At 31.1% G+C, this 21,897-nt stretch overlaps 2 protein-coding genes across 2 annotated transcripts; one reads left to right on the plus strand and one right to left on the minus strand.

The window, feature by feature from the left end:
• Positions 1-706: 706 nt before the first annotated feature.
• On the minus strand, positions 707-4,856 carry LOC131617359 (uncharacterized membrane protein YHL071W). Its single transcript, XM_058888664.1, has 5 exons — positions 4,498-4,856; positions 3,208-4,141; positions 2,551-2,646; positions 2,215-2,351; positions 707-1,264 (listed from the first exon to the last, which is right to left on the minus strand). The coding sequence occupies exons 1-5, from the start codon at positions 4,773-4,775 to the stop codon at positions 1,069-1,071; spliced, it is 1,641 nt and encodes a 546-aa protein (XP_058744647.1). The 5' UTR covers positions 4,776-4,856; the 3' UTR covers positions 707-1,068.
• A 9,856-nt stretch (positions 4,857-14,712) lies between these two features.
• LOC131617360 (WRKY transcription factor 55) lies at positions 14,713-17,319 on the plus strand. Its single transcript, XM_058888666.1, has 3 exons — positions 14,713-15,151; positions 15,938-16,075; positions 16,746-17,319. Exons 1-3 carry the CDS (start codon positions 14,718-14,720, stop codon positions 17,158-17,160), a joined length of 987 nt encoding a protein of 328 aa, XP_058744649.1. The 5' UTR covers positions 14,713-14,717; the 3' UTR covers positions 17,161-17,319.
• The last annotated feature ends 4,578 nt before the right edge of the window (positions 17,320-21,897 follow it).

Raw genomic sequence — 21,897 nt, forward strand, 5'->3', positions numbered from 1 at the left:
TTTCAAGGATTGTATATTCAACGTATTTCAAAAAATCGTGATATCCAACACACAATGTCCTGAATTGTACCACATTCTCCGTATACAACTCTTGGGTACATGAATTTAAAATAACCGTCCATGCACCCATTATCTTCTCGACCACAACACCAGGTTTGATGATGTTTCCGTTGTCATTTTTTTTTCTTTCGTAGCAATCGCAAGTTTGAGCTTAGATCTCACATTTTTTGTTATATGATACCGACAAAGTAATGCAGTTGATGTCGGAAAGACGGTACCAACCGCATTCATAAGGTCATTATCTCGGTCGATAACAATGACACTAGGCATATTGTTTGGATCAACCAACAAAGTCTTACATATTCCCAATGCCCATGTAACATTATCTTCTTCTCACATTCCAAAAAAAATGAATCTGAAATGTTCAAAGAAGGGTGAGTTCCGATATGCATATCCGAAACATCTTAAAATGTGAAAAAATGCCTTCAAATTTGTATATCCGAAAGGGTATTTTAGGATTTTTTAACGGTGTTTTTCACCCTATATATGAGTGCAATGAGAAATTTCCTTCAACTTATATCAGTATAAAGACATTGTACTTATTTGTTTGGTTTCTCTTTTTCTTTTTAATGATTCTTTTGTAAGATTGATTTATTGCATTCCAGTCCATAAATTATAATCTCCATAGTGACTAACTAAATTCAAATGACATGATAACATTTTTCTTCTTAAATTTATGCCCAATTGAGCATATAAAAAGGTAAGTAGTACTAGGTTCAAAGTTACTTGAGCCATGTTGAGGTAACTAACTAGTTACAACGGACAATATTACTAGCTAATAATCTCTGCCAACCTTACCAATCACACAACCAGTTAGATTTTGGATTTGCTGTCAACTGAATATCCATCCTGAAAAACTCACAGAACCACCTCAAATTTAGAAGCTGACTGGTCATGAATAATGATCTTAACTCTTTCTATCTCCCATGAAGGTTCTCCATGTTGACATCTTTTTAAGCCCTCCCAAGTGAATAAAGAGACAAAGTGATTAAAGAAGTTGGGACCAAATCACTCCCTCTTGTCTTCCTCTAGATCTTCAATAACTCCAAATACATGATGATGATCTACAAGTGATGTAAGTGATGCCTTTCTATCTTTTCTTTCCAGCATGGTAGCCATTTCTCCAGAGACCTTAACTCCGCTTCCAACAACAGTGACAGCTTCATCATCAAAGTCATCCCCTGTCTCTTCCGAGTACGAATACCTGCAAGAACAACCCTCGTTAAATGTCACTCGCTATGTCATTATACCAATCAAGTATAATTAACAGATTTCTCAATTTCATTAGCTGCAAACAAGGTTCTAGATGGCAGACTATAATCGAAAAGGCATCCACAATTTAATTGTTTTAGAAGTCTCTACAACAAACATATATGCACACATTTTGCCGCAGTATTAAGAAGCCTAATCGCAATTTAAAACTATGGCTGCAAGTCCATATTTTAAAATCATCCTTCAAACATATGATTTCTTCTTAAGTTATAGTCTCAAAACCTAGGTTGTAAAGATCAGGGATCTTGCATAAGATCGGTGTGGGATAGTAAGATCGTAACTAAGATCGAAAGATCCTACTCAATTATTTTTGTAAGATCGAGAGACGGCAGCAAGATCGTAAAATTAAAATCGTAACAAACATTGCTAGATACTACTAAAATGAAAAGATAATACTATACATTTGAATTGTTTAAACATAATATTTGGGTAGACAAGTATATTTATGGGAAAATAACAGCCACCGAACCGTTTGTTGCACCTTTGCATCTTGTCATCCTTCTCGGTTTGTAATGGTGGTGGCCGGAAAACGGCTGATTATGGCCGGAACTGGCCAAGCAATTTGGCAACAACACATAATTCTACATAAGATCTGGATGGTTGGGGGTAAGTGAGATCGCATAATCGTAAGATTTTAAGATCTAAATCAAGATTTTGACGACCTTGCTCAAAACTCATGGAGTATGTCGGTTGATTTTGGTTTAAGGTTTAAGCTAGAATGTTCATGAAGTGACACATATCTTATACCTTTCCAATATTGGCATAAAGAATGTAGCTTATATGGATTTACAAACTATGTCAGAATTGTTGTTCAATGTGTACCATTTTTTGTTTACCTTATTTGCTTCCAGGAGTGAACAGTAAAAAAAAGCTAGACTATACCTGGTTGGATTCCGAGATGGGACCCAGAGAATGCAGATCAGTATCAGGAGAGCATAAGAAAGCAGAGTCCAGAAAGCTGGGATCACCCAAGCTCTTCGCCACAGTTCACCTAAAGGGTCTGACGCATTGAAGTACAACTGAAACAAGAATAAATCAGTTCCTGAGATGAGACAATAGTAGTTATTAGAATTAAAAATAAACCAAGATTATGAACAATACATTTCTCCTGGTTAATCAGGAGCAAAATTCATGGGTACAATTTGACAAGTTAGTCGGATTTAACTTGTTAAGGGGGAAATAAGGAAGAAAGAAATTAGTAAGTAAACAAAAGACTACCTCATAACCAATCCATATTACTGATAGCAGAACTGTCACTGCAAGAGAATTTGTAAATTTCCTGTACAACTCAAGTTTCCCTGTACTTTTCCGAATCTGTTCATATAATCAACAAATGGGCACAACACAATCATTTTTAGTTGACCATTAAACTACCAAAATACAATTGTTTATGTTTAAGCGGGGAAACATATAAGAATCACCAAGAAAACAACAATCTTAGTTTGTAAAAACACACAATATATTTGCTAAATGTACATAGTGCTTGTTTAGATTGACTTATTTGAGCTTATCTACAAGCATAAGCTCTTATGAGACTGTTCCATAAGCTGTTTTCAATTGATTTTCATAAGCTCTCCAGGATAGCTAATGAAAACAACTTATACCTTATAAAAAAACAGTTTGCATTCATTTTATCACTTGTTATAGAAATAGTATATACATAAACACTTATATGATAAGCACATATGTTATAAGCACTTAATTAATTAAGCTGTTTATTCAAACGTGGTTTTATTTTATTCCTATGTTACGCTATAATAATACTTTGGTAGTCATGTCACAATAAGAATTATAGTCAACACAAGCTGACAGGGGAGACGATATCCAAACATGAATGATAGCAAGAACCCGGACAATTATTGCATATTAAGTTACCTGAAGCTTCTCCAAGGTTTTAGATAATGATGAAAAGATCCAAAGGATAAAGCAAGCATCCAACAGAGCCACAGGCAGCACCAGGAAAAGCCTTGCTTTTCCAGAAAAGTCATTAATATTGCCGAGATGTTCCACCAGCTCAAGTGCTTCTGAGGCCACAAAATACACCACACCAAGAAGAAGGACTTTTGTGGTTAGACCACCAAGTGTTGGACGGACAACTCCGTAACCCATTGAAACAACCAAAAGAAGAAGCCGCGACACTGTCTTCTTGACAGCAGTGAAAGTCACAGCCCAAACTGTAATTATCATCGGCCTGTTTCCTGTTGAATTGAAATTTGCATACTCAAAATACCACAAGGCCATTTCACACATGCCAAGGCCAATAACTGCAGTAATGTGGTAATGCAATTGGATCACATCTTTCCAATACCGTACAAACCAGAGAAACCAGACAAGACCGAGAAAAAGGTAAGCCAGAGACATCAAACCATAAAATGTCATCAATGGCGTCATCTTCCCGGGTAAATAACCATCTGGATTTCTCCAAACAGTTCTTCCAGAAATCACAGTGTCCTTCAGTTGAGGATCACAAAACATGAAATACAAATAATACATTCCAGTACTATTGATGTCAATAGTTTGAATAACCATATTAGCCTCTTCATTCTGTCCTTCAAAAAACGTCTGCAAGCGTTTTGGCCCATTTGGTTCATCGGTGTTCTCACGGATGATAACCTCTCCTAACTTACAAGAACCTTCTTTAGCAAGCTCTGGAGTGCAGCATATAGCATCAGAGTTCAAAGAAACACCCCCAATGTTTTTCCTATCTCTCACCCTAATTATTATAGCTTCAACCAACCCTGTCTTTTGCTGCATCGCACTTGCCATCTGAGCAGATTCTTTTGTTCTTCGAAAGTTTATAGACTCAAACCTGACATAAGCATTAGCATATAAAAATTTAAAACTCTTCTTACCCTTGCCATATTTGATCAACTTAAATTTATGACAAAGAGTCTTTAGTTTTTGTAACAATGTGACATACAAGGTGGGTCTTTAAACTTACTCAATCATGTTTTCACATTTACCAAAATTGGGGCATCCAATGCATATAACAAAAAAAAATTCTTTTTTTTTTTAATCTTACTTTAAAAGATGACCAAAACAAAATCAAAATGTGGCAAGAGAAAACGAAACCCCAATTTTCGGTTCTTCATTTGGAACAGACAGATCAAATCAAAGACTGAAAACGGTTAAGAAATAGAATAATAGAAGCATTAGTAACAGTACCTGATGAAGGATTTACCAGTGGGGAAGTTATCTTGAGAAGACAAAGAGCTATTGAGGGAGATAGGTTTAGAAGCGTAAAGACCTTCACTACCGCCATGGAAGAAAAACGAATTAGCTCGACGGATAAAGGTTTCGTTTTGGTAGTCGTGAATGGAAGCACCGACGAGGTTGATGGTTGAATGGAGAGTGAGAAAGAGGAGGACAATGTGGCAGTGTCCGTTTGAAGGACGGAGGGTCGTCGTGGTTTTCCGATCGCCGCCGTGATCGGTGTCGGCCATTTTGGTGATCTGAAGGATGGTGAAAAAAGTGAGTGAGAGAGTGAAAGGAATATCGGAATTGATTGCAGTGAGAGTTTCTTTTGTGTTGTACGACAGTATACACGTGGCTTACTCAAAATCAAAGTTTATAGAGTTTATTTATTTATTTATTTAAGAGTTAAATGAGTTTTAAATTTCTCTAAGGCTATATTTGAAAGTTTGGAGGGGAAGGGAGAGGAGGATTTTGGAAAATAGGAAGAATTGAGTGAAAAGGATAAAAAAAATTTAGCTAGGATGGTTTTGGAGGGTTTGAGTTTATTCATAACACCAAAAAACCCATAAAATGGAAGAACTCAAAAACTGTATTGAACGAAGGTTTTAGAGGGTTTTGAAGGGCTTACATAAAATTTCCAAATATATTTTAGGTTGTTATAGTATTCTGAAAATTAAAAATTTAGTAATGATAATGACTCTTTTATCATTCTAAACAAAATCATTTTTTCAAAAAATGTCAAATATTTTTCTATATTTTTTTAAAATTTTATTTTTAGAAGTCTTTCCCTCCCCTCCTTTCCAAACTCCCAAACATAGCCTAAGAGTGTGTTTCAATAAAGCATTTTAATGAGGTAATATAATATTTTGAGGAAATTTAAAATGATTTGCACAAAATTTATTGTTTGGATAATAAAATAAGAATTGTTAAAAGGGAAATGGTAACGAGTGTCCTAGTAGCACTTGTTAAGAGTTTAAAAAGGTAAATCATGCTTGTATTTAATGTTTTAGAAATAGAAATAACTGATCTTTTTAAAGAATAACAAAGTTTGTTTTATTGAAATTACTTGTATTCAATGCATTGGAAATTAAAATAAATAATTTATTTAAGAAATATTTTCTATATATGGAGGGTTTTAAGAGTGCCCCCGGGGCACTCGTTAGCATGACCCTTGTTAAAATTATGGAAATTTATGGAGTATTTTATCTAAGTTAAATTTAATCATTTTAAAATGACACCAAAAATTAAAGAATTTGAAATTCCTTCGTATTCCATAAAATGTATTTCTTTTACTATTATTTCTTCAAATTTTGCAAATTGGTCCTCATATTTTCCAAAATTACAAAATTGACCCTAATTTTTTTTAATTGCAAATTAATCCTTAATAATTTTTAAAATTTACAATTTGGTCCTTCAAATTTTTAAAATTTACAATTTGGTCCTTCAAATTTTTAAAATTTACAATTTGGTCCTTCAAATTTTTAAAATTTACAATCTAGTCCTTACTTTTCAATTTTTTTAATTTGGTCCAAAAAATTTATTTTTATAAAAAATTACCCAAAAAATTTAACAATGAATTACCTTAATACTTCATCTAAACAAAATAATTTAAAATAAATAGATTTCAATTGAATCATTTGAATTGCTTTGAATTTTAAATTCCTTTAAAATTTCCAATTACCTCATCCAAACACACTCTAAATATTTTTAGATTTGTCCGTAATGTCAAATGTGTTAGTCAAACTCAATTTGGAGAGGTGAAATACTACTCGTTGAGTTGTGTTTGCACATTGTTGAGATGGAATACTTGAATTAAAAATACAAGTGTTTAGGTTATGTCCTCTCATATTTTCTCACAAACCATATTATTCAAACTGAAAGGAAGGAAGGGAAAAGAAAATTGTTGCGAATGAAGGAACGAAGGACAAGGTTGCGGATGAAAGAACGAATCCTAAAGCGAGAGGAAACAAAACGAGGAAGGGGAAGACGAATATATAGGTAAGTTTCATTTTTCGCCCCTTTCTAATTTAGGATTATTGGGTTTTTATTTTTCGGACATTTCTCTCTTAGATTTTGAATCTTAATGTGTGGGGTTTAATGTTTTCTCTTGGTTTCAGGGTATAATTTTAGTTTTAGGCTTTTGTGTTGGTTTCGATTATAAATGTTAATATGATTGTATGAATGTTTAGTATATAGTTATTCATCATGGAGGATCATTTGTAGATGATGAGTTTTCTAGTTATGAAGAATTAGCTTCAAAGTTGAGATGTGATGTATATAAGTGAAGTTATTTGAGGTGGTAGGGATGATTAAAGACTCGTGATACAATGAAGTTGGAACAATATTATACAAGAACCTCACATTTGGTATGTTTATTTTGAGTGATGATAAAGGTGCCAAAGATATATCTAATTTATGTAAGATACATCTGAGTGTTTATATGTATGTACAACATCCACATTCTCAACCAGAGATTAAGATGGTCCTATAGAGGATGAGACTATAAACTCATATGATGTTGTTATCCTTGATGAAGAATATAAGATTGGAAAATTGTATGAGAAAGTTATCAAAGGTACAACAAGTGATGTAACTGAGTTGAACGAATCTGAAATAATGAGGGTGTGGTAGAGATGAATGAAGTTGGAATTAAAGAGGTTTGTGATGAATGAGGCTGATTTAAGTGAGGGTGTAGGTGAAAGGAATGAAGTTAGAATTAATGAGGTTGGGATGAGTGAGGCTGAGTTGAGTGAGGATGTAGTTAGAGGTAATCATGTTGAGTTGATCAAGGCTGAGATGAGTGAGGGTAGTTAAAGTCAATCATGTTGAGGTGAATGGGGTTAAGATGAGTGAGGGTGTAGTTGGAGGCAATCCTACTAAGGTGAATGAGGCTTAGATGAGTGAGGGTGTAGATAAAGGCAATTGTGCTGAGGTGAATGGGGATAAGATGAATGAGGGTGATTTTGAATGATGGAGAGGATAATGATGTTGAGGTGACAAATGTTGAGGTAAATGATTTTGGAATTATAGTACCGAAATAGATAAGATAATGATTATGTGAGTTTATATTATGATTATGCATTAGATGTTGTCTTTGAAGACTCAGATGAAGGTAATGGTTTTATGGAAGAGTGTATGGAAAATCTAGTAGGTTATGCTAATGATACAAAGGGTACTAGTAAAAAAAAATAAACAAAAGAGAGATTTTGGTGAGGGTGGAGGTGAAGATGATATAGAGAAACTGGAAACTGCGTGTGAAATGGATGAAGATAGTGGATTTAATATGAAGAAATATCCAGTTTTCAAATCTTCAAAAACATGGCAGAGTGTAAATGGGAATTAGGAACATTTTTTGCTACCAAGTCGGATTTTAAGGAAGCAGTCATTGCATATGTAGTCCAGTCAGACAGAGATCTTAAGTTTTTTAAAATGACAAATAAATGGTTAGGATTATATGTAAAGAAGAGTATGAGTGGAATGCCTATTGTACCAAATGAAGATTCTTGGCAATTGATAAAAGTGGTGGATATTCATAAATGTAGCATAACTTACAATGTAAAAATGATGACTAATGAGTGGCTAAGTAGGAGAATTCAAAACTCTTTAAAGATAATCCTTAGATGAAAATCAATGACATCAAGGAAAAATCCCAAAGGAAATCAAATGTTGGTGTAAAAAATACTAAGGAAGTTAGGGATAGGTGTGCAGCCAGAGGAATGGTAGATGGTTCGTTCTTAGAACAGTAAAATAGAATTTATGACTATTGTTATGAAATTCTTAGAACAAATTGTGGCTCAACGGTTAAATTCAATATTCAACCTATTACAGATGATGCGGTTAATAAGAGGCCTCATTTACCAAGATTATACATCTATTATGCCACATGCAAGGAGATTTTCAAACTATGCATGCCTATGATTGGACTTGATGGTTATTTTTTAAAGGGCATATGTGTAGGAGAAATATTGACAGACATAGGAAAAGATTCCAAATGACTAAATGATGATAATAGCCTTTGTAGTTGTTGTTGGTGAAATAAAGGACATTTGGACATGGTTTTTGCAACTACTCATTGATGATATTTGAAGTAGAACTTAATGTTGTATATACATTGATATCATATCAACAAAAGTTATTTACACTACTACAAATAACACATCTAATGTCAACCGCGAAATGCATTTAATCTCGGCTACACAGACGAGGTAACAAAGGGCGACATGAAAAGTTATTACTAACACTTCGGTATTTCTAAAACTGAGGTTAGAAATTGAAAGATCATTAGTTCGATCCCCGACAAATGCATTTTTTGCATTTTCAAAACCGTGCTACTTTTTACCTCGACTTTTAACATTAACCGAGGGGTAAAGTCCTATTTACAATAAAAATTAACGTGTTTTGTTTCGTTTTAATCTGCAAAACATCAAATTTGTTGAAAATCCTCCTCATCAACAATAATAACAACAACGACAAAAACAAAATCAATAAAATCCTTAAACGTTAAATCTCAACAAAAACAACAACAACAACAACAACAACAACAACAACAACAACAACAACAACAAAAACAACAATAACAACAACACAAACAAAATCCATGGATTCTTTAAACATTAAATCTCAACAACAATAACAAGAAAAAACAACACAACAACATCAACAAATAAACAAAATCTATAGAATTTTAAATACTAAATTTCAACAACAACAATAACAACAACAACAATATTAATAAGTTACTAGAGAAAAGATGAAACCTTAAGAAATCAACCTTGAAATATTTTCCTACTCTTGCTTTCATTGTTAATGTTTTCAAAATGTTAAGTTTAAATTTCAGCACTTTGCATCTAAGATGAATAGTTATGGCATTCACGTTTTGATTGGTCAATGAGAGTTTTATGTAGATCACTAATGTTTTATGTGGATTGATGAGTTGACAATATCTTGACTATTTTTACTTTATAAATGGACGACAAAGATTCGTTACTTAAATTTTTCATCAAATGGATCATAAATATAAAAAAAATGCAACTTTACCCCTCAGGTTTTCAGCAAAACTGAGCTAATAACTCATAAAAAATTTAAAAAATTAAAAGGTGATAAAATATAGTTGTTGGGATTCGAAGACGTGCCCCTCTAACTATTTTACTCCTCGGTTTTCAATAAAACAGAGGTAATAGGTCATAAAAATATTTAATTAAAAGGTGATAAAATATAGTTGTTGGGATATGAAGACGTGTCCTTTAAATATTTTACCCCTCGATTTTTAGTGAAACCGAGGTAATAAATCATTATAAATTTAACAAAATTAAAATATGTTAAAATATAGTTGCTCTTAGTTTTCAGTAAAATCGAGGGAATATATCACATTTTAAAAAAAAAATAAAAAAATGTGACGCGTCTATGGTTTACACTTCAGAAGTTTTTTTTTATGTGAAGTGAACGTTCCTTCATAAAATGTATTATTTGTTGTAGTGTTGAATTCTTCTTATAATTTAAGTATGCTTTATGTTGCATGTTTATGATGTTTTGTTAATGACTTTGTTATGTTTTGGTAGGGTCTTTTGACGGCTATGGATGAACATTTATTGGGTGTGGAACAAAGGTTTTGAGTACACCAATTATACAACAATTTTAGGAAAAAGTTTCTTAGAAATAAATTGAAAGAGATTATATGAAAAGCGGTTAAGTCAACCTATCCATAAACTTGGGAAGGGAGATTAAAGAAATGAAAGGTATCAATGAAGACGCCTTTAAGAATATGATGAAGGCAACCTATCCACAAAAACAAAAATGTCTCAATTGTATGATAACAACATCCGTTGGTATGTCGCAAGTGTCTCCTACTCCGACAGAAAAATATCAGGGCCGACTTTCAAACTCACCGATTACACCTCGCTCGACGATATCATTGACGAAATCCATTATCGCCTACCTTATGGAGACAAACGAAAGGTTGTGAAACTCGGGTATCGTTCACCTTCAGTTGACAAAGAAGAAAACATCGTTTACAACAACTTTGAGCTCAAAAATCGAGAGGATGTTTTGGAGATGTGGCGAGCGTATTTTGGTTTCGAAGAGAAAATCCCGCTCGAGTTGGTAGCGACGGTACGAAGAACGGTCGAGAAAATCTTAGAGATATGCAATCGCCTACTGGGCTATTGAAATATAATATTTAATTTTTTATTGAAATCATCAATATAATGCCGAGTTTATTTTATGAATGTTGATTTTATCGTTGCAATGTTGATTTTCTTCTTCCGTAAATATGCATACAGATATATTCCGTAAATCTAGCTCCGAAGAATTTTGACGTTGAGTAAAAAAAGGTGCGTTTGGAGATATATCTGCAAAAACAAATGAATATTTTTAGAAGCGCACATGGTGCCTAAGAACCCTAAAGGATGAGGTAAGAAATCCTAAAAAAATTTTTGTCATGAATAATAAGCTAAAGAAGACCAAATAAATATTTAAAGTCCAACTCAATAACATTTTAATATTTTAAGAATATTCTATAAAACATTACAAATTAAAATAACAACTATTTTCTTGGTTCCTTTTTAAGTATCGTTTTAAAAGTTTTTTTTTCATTTAAGTGTCATTTTTATAATTTAATGTTATAATTTATCAATTATAACCTTACTTTCTCAATAACTCCATTTCACATTTTTCATAAAATTAATTTTCTCTATTAATTATTAGAAAAAGAAAAAAAAAATATGATTGAATTTATTTAAAAAAATAAATAAATAAGAATATAATAAAATAAAAACTCTAATAAATCAATATCTTAATTGAAGAACTTTAAACTAAAATAACTCTTAAAAGAAACTGATGAAATAATATTAATTTTACTTTAAATTTTATATCTAATCTATAATTCTGACTCTATCAATATATCACAAATTTACTTCTCTCTCTTTTCTTGCTTGTAGCATTAACTAATAGAGGAATATTATGCTTATACCAAATTTCCTACACCTATATTTATACCATATAAAATAGTACAACTATATGTGTTTAATTTTAAACCAATATGTGTTTAAAATACGGTATTGTTGTTAAACTTGGTGTAAGAATATCATTCTTGTAACTAATAATAAGTGTGTAAGTTTGGTTTAATACTTGTGATTATCCAATTTATCTTTTTGTTTGTCTCAATCACTTTGTTGGGATTAAATTTTAATTCAAATTAAATATACTAATCTAAGTTCAACATGGTGTTAATCAACCTGCTGATTTAGTGATGTTAACGTTTGTATTTTGCATTTGTATATCTTGCTATAACTTAAAAATGATTTTCAATACTTGGTGCCATGCAGTTAAACAATTTTGAAAACATGCTTATACTCTAATTTTTTATTAGTTCAACCTTTCTAATTTCTTGACCAACAAAAAATATCTATAATAAAAGTACAAAATGTTGGAACATGTTAATTTACTTGGACATGACCTGATCAAAAAAATATAAAGTGATTAACTTGGTTATTTTAAATATTTTTTATTTATTTTTCTTTTCTAAAACAACTTGGTTATTTTATATTTTATTAATAAAGTTTAAATGTTCATTCTTGGCGGAAATATTTTCTATTTCAAATTCACACTACTAGGTTTTTACATTGTACTAATTCTATAATAAAAAAAAACATTAATACTAAGTCTTTCAACATTTTGGGACCACATTTTGGAATCATGATTACGTGAGATGAATATATAATCGCAAATATTAAAATTAAATTTTAAAAAATATTTGAAAAACAAAATATCCACATTAAAATCAGAATAAATTGATTTCAATCTTACAACTAGAAACCTTTCAACATTTTGTTGATGTATATTAAAATTTTCTTTAGGGTCGCAATCCACTTAATGAACAGAAGTGAAAAAGGATGATTCCCAGAACTTAAGTTAAAATTAAGCGCTTAATAAACGTTAAAATTCTGATTTAGAAGAATTGTTAGTAAAAGAAGAAAATTTCTTTCTTTGGTCACTACTTCAAAGTTTGAAACTTCTTCAAATTGAGTGTCCAATGAAAGAAACGGTTTCAATGGGGCATCAAGGTCTCCTCTAAGACCAATATAAAAACAAGAAACAAATACTCATTTGAAAACTTTCCAACTTGATTAGACCAAAAGAACAAGTCTTTGTTTCCACACTCCACCTCATATTCCCATTAATTATTATTTTTTTAGAATTAATTGATAACCATAAAAATATATATATATATATATATATATATATATATATATATATATATATATATATATATATATATATATATATATATATATATATATATATAAGGAGGGATATTCTTACTCCAGGAGTAAGTTATCAAGACTTACTCCTCATCATGACCATTGATTCTTCTCAATCTAATGGTTAAAATTAATGACTATTATTTTTCTCTCTCCACATTTAATTACTTATTAATTTTAACCATTAGATTGAAAAGAATCAATGATCATGATGAGGAGTAAGTCTTGATAACTTACTCTTGGAGTAAGAATATCCCTCCCCTATATATATATATATATATATATATATATATATATATATATATATATATATATATATATATATATATATATATATATATATATATATATATATATATATATATAGGTTATTAATTCACAAATACTAATAAATTATTTATTTTAATATATTATGAAAAATACAATGTTGCAGATAAAGATTGAATTCAGAAAGAACATTTTACACTAATTTAATTAGAACATATTTATATTTAAAAGACTAATTTTACAAGTTTTTATAATATAAATTCAAAATTATTGTAGCTATGTAGAAACACAAAGAATAAAAGAGTTAAGAAAAAAAAAGTTAAATGACCAAAGTTCAATTGAACAAGTTTAGTTGATAGTTGTACAAAAATATCATATGTAATGTGTCTGTTTGAATATGTGATATGTCACTTATTCACATTTAAGAAGTGAAATTCCAACCACTAACTAGAAAAAAAATCAATGTTAAAAAAAATTAACATATTAACTTTTTTTTAATGACAAATATAGTATGATAAAGATAAGTGAAAAAGCATTAACGACCAGAGAAATACAAAGATCAACATAGAAACAACACAAAAAGTGCAAGTCCAAGCCAGCAAACAACAAAAAACAAGGAAACAGCAGAAAGACAACACAACCAACGAAAGGAAAACCAACCACCTAAAAGAGAGAAAGGCAAACAGAGAAGCAACGATAACCCAGAATCCAGACAGAACTAGATCTCTCCAGCAAAGAACACCGGCAAAACAAAAGCCCACAGAAATCAACAGGAACACGTCTTAGGGGAGGTCGAAGCCACTCAAATTGCTATTAGCTCAAAAAGAAGATAGAGTTTTCAAGTTAAGCTGAGAAGGTACAAAAGTTCTCAAGAGATCAACCAAGAATCCAATTCCAAGCCAGAGCAATACTCATGTCTCCCACATCTTTTGATGTCACCGAAAAACCAGAGAAAATAATCATTCTTAGATTTTCAAATCGATCATATTTCGACATGTCAAATCATCAAGAGTCCCATCTAGTCCTAGGTCCTCCACTAAGAGGAGAGAACATCTGAAAAAGAGTCAATACATCCCTAGACAACACAACACACCAGTCCAACCACTTAAAAATCCTATATCACATAATAAGTGACGTCACAAGTGACGAAGAGATGAGAGGAGGACTCGACAAACTCAAAATAGAAGGGAGAGAAAAAATCCTCGAGATCAAAATAACTCCCCTCTTAAATAAATTATCTCTGGTAGGAATATCAACAATAATTTTGTAAGGGCTAATACTAATCATTTATAAAATAATAATAATAATAATAATAATAATAATAATAATAATAATAATAATAATAATAATAATAATAATAATAATAATAATAATAATAATAATAATAATAATATCAACTCAAGAATTTTAAAGTATGAGAAGGTATTTCTAGAATATAATAATAATATTTTATTGAACCGAAAGAGACTTGAGTAATTTAATCAAAATAGCCACTAATTTCTTGTTGTAATAGTAGTATCTATATATGTCTCACATTATATAGACAAGAACCAACGTAGAAGCTTACTAAAAAACTTTGCACTTTCTTAGCAACCAACCCCTTTATATATTTTCAACCATTGTGTTCAAAAACACCTAACAAATCTTAAACTTCCCGAAGAAGCCATGGAAGAGGTCATGAATTTCATGATGCATGCTTTTGAATTGGCTCAAAATCTTGAACTAGAATTACCCAACATGGCCAACAATCCTGAAATTCTATTCTCTTCCATTCATGAGGTAGAAAAAGCTTATAGTGATGCCAAAGAAAGAGTAATGATGATGTTGTCATCATCATCACAACATGAAACAACAGCAAAAGGTTCTAATTCTTCCTTTGCTCAAATTCTGTCTCATGATGTTTTCATGCAGAAAAACCAGCATGCACATTCAATGGATCAATTGCTTCTAATGCAACACCCTTTTGATGTGAGTGTTTTTCTTGAGAATAAGATGATAAGTGGTAGTGGTAGTGGTGATGCTCAACTTTTGAGATCCAAAGGGTCACAATTAGGAGAAGTTCAAGGAATACAAGCTCCACCATCACGACCAAAGAAAAGGTACATGTTAATTTTCTTTTTTGTTTAAAATTAAATTCTCAAGAAAAAATTGTGTCTGACTATCTGTGGCCGTATCTGTCTGTATCTGTGTCTGAAACTGATACCGATACTTACTATTACGTTTAATTTATTCTTTTAATTGGTTATAATTTCTCAGTAACGATATCGTATTTTTGTTGTTCATGCTTCATATTCTTCATTAGTTTATGAAAATGATGAAAATAGAGTTGGTCTTTTTTTTTTTGTTCTCTTCATTATCAGAATTGTAGATTGCTTACAATTCAGCCAACAACAATAATTGAAGGAAAGAAAACAAAAATGTGAAATGCTTTTGGAAGTTAGTTTAGAATGTGTACATTATATATGATTGGTTTATAACAGAAAGGAAACTGACACAAAATGGAGAATAGAATTTTTCAAGGTCTTTCTTAGTAATTAGGCAACAAGTCACATGAATATTTCCAATTACATCTACATCAATTAAACATATATTGAACTTAGAGTTTTTAAATATTACATCAAATTTATAATGCTAAAAAATATATAATGAAATTTATTTCGCTACAATGTTGTATTAAATGTATGGTAAAATTAGACGAAACAAGATTAAAAATGATAATATTATAATTGTTGTGTCTTCATATAAGATAGCCGCATCTGTGTCAGAAATTGACACTGATGCTTATTATTATGTCGCTACAATGTTGCGATGAATGTATGGTAAAATTAGACGAAATAAGATTAGAAATGATAATATTATAGTAATTGTTGTGTCTTCAAATGCAGTAGTAGAAAGAATGATTTGGAGAAGAGAACTGAAATGTATCCAGCTCCTCAAATTGGAAACACTGAGATGCCACCAGAAGATGGCTTCACTTGGAGAAAATATGGCCAGAAAGAGATACTTGGCCGCAAGTACCCAAGGTAATTAATTAACACTAATTAATTAATTAATTACAAACTTTCTTTTTATTTGAAAGTAATTATAACTTTTTTTCTTAAAATTACTAATGCATTTATTCTTTTTGTGAAATATAATTTTAAATTTTTTGTGTCATTGTTTAACACAGAAACTTCAATCAGGATGAATGCATAAAAAGTTTGAAAATTTCAATACCTTATACTTTTCTTCCATTATGCACCATCCAGAAAACCTTATACTTTTCTTCTATGATTTCTTGCTCATATTAAAAATCCAGTAAGACAAAACAAGTGTACCCTATGAATTGACTCAATCACACACCATATGGAACATGTTGACTTCATATGTCCCTTCACATTCTTGAATAATAATTCTCTGCTGGCTTACCGAATTGATTTCATAAAAGACAACTATCCACTTTTCAATCACAAATATCATAAAAAAAATAAAAAAGAGAAAATAAAATGAATAAAACCATCTTATTGAATCAATAGATCTAAATCTTGTTAATTCATTATTATTAATTATTGACAGCAACATTTATTTATATTTATTTATTAATATATACAACTTCTTAATATTTTTAAACTAATTTTTTTTTATGAAAAAAATTATTATTCATATTTTTTTTTCTTTTCTGAATTGATTTGAATTGTTTATTTCATTTTTCAGAAGTTACTATAGGTGCACACACCAAAAGTTATACCTTTGTCCAGCCAAGAAGCAAGTACAAAGGCTTGATGACAACCCTAACATAGTTGAAGTAACATATAGAGGTGAACACATTTGTCACAAATCCTTAACAGCTCCATCATCCTATCCACCACCACCAAACCTACTTGGAAACATTAGTACTATTACTCAAACTACCGTTTCTTCCGAGAGGTGGCCGCTCGCGGTGAATCTTGACCTCGGGGGCATAGATGGTAGCGGTGGTGGAGGCTCTAATTCAAGATTTGGAATTGAATACGCGGTAGCCGATATGGCGGATGCAATGTTCAATTCAGGCAGTAGTAGTGGAAATAGTATGGAATTGCTCTTTCAACCAAGTGATGATAAATGGGAGCATGATGAAAAGGAAGATTGAAAATAGAGTCATTGGTTTCTTAAGTGTTTTGTTATATTGATTAACTCATAGTTATGTATCATTTTGCAATATAATTGCTAGCTAGTTGATATAAGGTAGGTTTTCTGAAATGCAAGTTTAATTTTTTGGGTGATACTTAGTAGAGAGAAATATAGTAAGTTTGGAGTAACTCAATTGTTTTCCTAATGTGTAATATTTGAACATTTGTAGAATAAAATTTATTAGTAGATGTTTGAGTATGTTGAGTGTCAAATTAAGTTAAATGAATGGACCTATGCAGGTTTGGCTTCTTGTTGTGCATATATTTTGTTTAGTTTTTTTTTTTTTTTTCCTTTTTTTTTCATGTTCTTGTTATTTTGGGTGGTATTTTGTGTTTTTGTTGTTGAATTAGTGAGATGAAAAATTGGCTAAAAGTTCTCATATATAATTCTTTGTGTGCTTTCAAAAATTATTTCGAAAAATAAATTTTGTCTATCCATTGTGACTTCTTTTAACTCCTCTAAATAATAGTATGGCTTAATTGCAACTTTAATCCCCCTATTTTGTCTTTTTCTTGATTTTGATCCCTCTATTTTAAAAATCACTATTTTAGTCCTCTTTTTAAGTTTTCTGTGCAATTTTCGTTCCTCTATTTTGTTTTTTTTTTTGCAAAATTAGTCCCTATTCCTATCTCTTTTTCAATTGAAAACTCAAAAGGGGGACCAAAATCATGATTTTAAAAATGGGGTGACTAAAACGAGAAAAAGACAAAATAGGGGGACCCAAATTGCAATTAAACCTAGTATTAAATATGGTGTTGAGTTTTTTAAGAGTTAACTAACTAAAAAATTCCTAAGTAAAAAGTTAATCAGAAAGTTAAAAGAAATTTGTCAAAACTATATTTGTTTGATTCATTTTGTGTGTTTAAAAATGTATAATGAAGTATTTGCATAGAAAGTCTGTCCTATTGCACAAAGCATCGTAGCCTATAAATTCAAAAATTATAATTTAATTTTGAATTTTACAATGATAAAATTACAAATCTTTTTATATAATTGTAATTTTTAAGGAGAAAATTTCAAATCTTCCAAATTATAATTTTTAAAGAAAAAATTACAAATTATTTCTTAATTACAATTTTTGAACGGAAAATTTGCAAAATCTCTCTCAACTGTAATTTTTGGACGGAAAAATTACAAATTCTCACTCTCTCAACAAACTATTTTTGAATAGAAAAATGCAAAATCCTCTTTAGACACACAACTATCCAAATTTCCAATACACCCAAAAAGACAATATTTTGTTGCGTAGAAAACTCAAATTAACCATCTCTATTTATATTATTTCTCAGATTCTATTTTTTTTCTACTACCTGATGTGAGACTGTTCTCCTCTAAGTTTGTGATGTTTTCATTTTTCATGTCCATGCGTGTAAGGTTTTCAGATTCCTGAGTCTACATAGCTTTGTGAAGGGTCCATAGACTCGACCCGCAGACTCGTAATGAAAAATAAAAATGACTTTACAAATCTATAAATGGCACATATACATAATGAAAACAATAATTAACATAAATTATTCTTTTAAATTTCATAATAAATTTTTACCAAAATCAATTCCACAATAAAACAAAGTAGTAAATTAAACAGGATATAACAAAACAAAGGGAATGAATATACAATGTTGTAAAACACATAGCAAAAAATATGACATACGCACGCATAAACAGAAGCACAAAAAGATCAATCATATGAGATGCAACCAAATTTCTACCAACGATCGATTTTTCAAAATCTATACCTTCAAGGTTCAAAATCTATCCCTTCAAGGTTTAAATTAACAACGGGGTTAAGGAAAACAATTTGTTGGATGTTTTCTTGAACCTTGTTTAGCCGAAGCCATAACTTCATCGATGAAGGTCAAATGAGTCTACCAAAATAATTCTTTTTGCATATGCGATAAACACCACATGCCACTTCTTAAATAGAGTGATTATTTAACCTATCTTAAAAAAGATTTCATATGAGCTATTTAAATGTTGACAAGTTTGATTTTGAGCTTATAGTTTATAATTTATAGCTTATAAATTTATATGATAATAAAAGACCTGCTTGATAATAGTATTTTCATCACGAACTTATATCTTATTTTATTAACTTATAGCTTATTTTTCTGACGCTATTTTAAACAGCGTTTTAACTTATAGCTTATCATTTAATTTTTTCTTCTATTATTACCCTTATAAATTTTAATTATTTTAAATATACATTTAATTATTATTTAAAAAATATATTTTTATGTCATTTTACATTTATCAGCTAGTTAAACCACTAATTTTACCAAATACTTTAATTAGCTTATTTGCCATCAGTCATCACCCATCAAATATAAGCTATAAGCTATCTGCCATCAGTCATCAATCATCAGCCATAAGCTATAAGCTATCAACTAGATTATCACCCAACAGCTAATTTTACCAAACAGAGCCTAAGACTAATGAGGGAATCTTTTCAGAGTATTCCTTATCAAGTAAGGCACATAGAGTGTTCACTCTTAAAAAAATTGTTGTAGAAGAGTCTATTCATATTGCATTTAATGAAACCATGCCCCAAATGAAGGGGAAAGTAAGTTCTACTAGATGTTTCGGGAGTGTTAATTAAAGATCTAGTAATTGATGATGATCCAAAAGAGGATCCTCCAAAAAGTGAGGACATCAAAGTTGATAATGAGGAAATAAAATAAGAGGATATCAAACTAGAGACATCAACCATACTACCTCAAGAGTTGATTATTGTGAAAGACCATCTTATTTGGGGCAACTATGAAACTGGTTTTCTATTAGAGCAATGAATTGTTGAACATGATTGGATACCTCAGATTTAATTTTAAGAAGGATAATCCAGGTAAATCTACTATAGTCATCCACAACTGTGAGGAAATATCTATGATTATGAATAGAATTGATAAAAATAGGGGTCCATATATCAAAGTGCAGTAGTTCAAATTTTTGTGAGGCTTTAGATTGACTCAAAGTATAAGGCATTTTCTTATGTCTAGTAAAATGACAAACATCACACACAACTATATTATCATTGAGAATGAAAGGGTACATTTGAGACATTTTGGAAAGCCTATCATGGGATAAATGACCCATTCTAAAATGCCACAAGACCTGTTTAGGAAGCACTTTACAGGTGTTAATAAAAATATTAGATACAAGAATAGTAGAAGAGGGAAAGTTGGGAATAATGCTTGATGTGAGGTAGCTTCATCAGCAAGGCAAACATTGTTGATCACTAATCTGTACAACCCTTCAATCTGATTAGCCAAACCATTCATCCTCTTGGTTTTCACATCCTGAATACAACAAGCACTATGAGAAAACTAAACTGTGTAATTAAGAGATTCACATAATTTTGAAATAGATAAAAGGTTGAGAGGAAATTTAGGTGTATAGAGCATATTTGACAGGTATAATTGAGGGGAAAAGTGAATGGTGCTTGCATATTTAGCTACAACCATAGATCCATTGGGTAAACAGACATTGATAGGCTTAATTTTATGATGAGAACTGAACCAATGTAAGGAAGAAGATACATGGTCATTAGCACCTGAATCCAAAATCCAAAAATCAGGTTTAGTATGGCTAGAACATGAGACTGTTGAGACAAAAACTTTACTTGAGTTTTCATGTGGTGTATGACTAGACTAGGTGAAAATGTGATTGGAACTAGGGTTGTTATTGGTATTAAGAGGTAGCAAATTTGTTTGTTGCAACAAGCTAATCAATTGAGCATATTGATCTTGAGTAATACTAGCACTAGGATTGTTTGTATGACCTTTTTCACCAGTGCTGACCAAAGGCTGCGTATCACTAAGTGATGCATTAATTGAAGATTGTTTCTTGGTGAAATTGGGAGGGAAGCCATGTTTTCGATAACACACATCAATAGTGTGTCCAGACCTATTACAAAAAGTGAACATTTTACTATCTTTCTTACTGTTAGAATGGCCACTATAGGAATTGACGGATTTACCCCGATCATTGTGTTTCCTCGAATAATAAGCATTAACAAGAGTGTTAGCCTCATCAATATTTGAAGTAATATCAGGTTTAGGAAGTAAAGAGATATTGTTACTTTCCTCTTGGATTATCATAGAATAAACTCTGTTGATATAAGGGAGATGATCCATCAACAATACTTGAGTCTTAATGACTGAGAATTTGTCATTTAGACCTGTTAAAAATGGTATGATTTGATCTTCACGTCGAAAATCTCTAGCACTTCTCATGGCTTCACAGCGACATTGATGAACACAAGTATAACTTGGAATAGTTCTGTGGGAATTCAACTCTTCCCATAATCCACGTAACTTAGTAAAGTAATCAAGAACTGATTTGGTACCTTGTTTGAGATTATTGATCTCAACACGCAGATTAGACACACAAATACGACCAGCTTTAGCGAATCTTTCCTTGAGATCGTTCCATACATCAAGAGCATTCTCCAAGAACACAATAGTTTGAGAAATCGCGGGATTCACAGAATTCAAGATCCATGAATGAACAAGATAATTGCACCGTTCCCATGATGGGCGATTGAGATCAGTGAGATTGGGAACTGGAATAGAGCCATTGATGAATGATAGCTTGTTCTTAGCTCCAAGAGCTCTTTCCATGGAACGTGACCAAGAAATATAATTGGAACCATTCAAATGCGGTGTAATGCTCACAAAGTTTGGGCCTTCGCTCGAAAGTA

This window comes from Vicia villosa, linkage group LG7, assembly GCF_029867415.1.
Source record: "Vicia villosa cultivar HV-30 ecotype Madison, WI linkage group LG7, Vvil1.0, whole genome shotgun sequence".
NCBI classification, from domain to species: domain Eukaryota; kingdom Viridiplantae; phylum Streptophyta; class Magnoliopsida; order Fabales; family Fabaceae; genus Vicia; species Vicia villosa.

Excerpts from the sequence above, each read along its gene's own strand:
- LOC131617359 (XM_058888664.1), bottom strand. The coding sequence starts at position 4,775 with ATGGCCGACACCGATCACGGCGGCGATCGGAAAACCACGACGACCCTC. Across the intron at positions 4,142-4,497 it reads ACTGGTAAATCCTTCATCAG|GTTTGAGTCTATAAACTTTC; the intron begins GTACTGTTACTA and ends TGCTTATGTCAG. Across the intron at positions 2,647-3,207 it reads AAACCTTGGAGAAGCTTCAG|ATTCGGAAAAGTACAGGGAA; the intron begins GTAACTTAATAT and ends TTATATGAACAG.
- LOC131617360 (XM_058888666.1), top strand. The coding sequence starts at position 14,718 with ATGGAAGAGGTCATGAATTTCATGATGCATGCTTTTGAATTGGCTCAA. Across the intron at positions 15,152-15,937 it reads CCATCACGACCAAAGAAAAG|TAGTAGAAAGAATGATTTGG; the intron begins GTACATGTTAAT and ends CTTCAAATGCAG. Across the intron at positions 16,076-16,745 it reads CTTGGCCGCAAGTACCCAAG|AAGTTACTATAGGTGCACAC; the intron begins GTAATTAATTAA and ends TTCATTTTTCAG.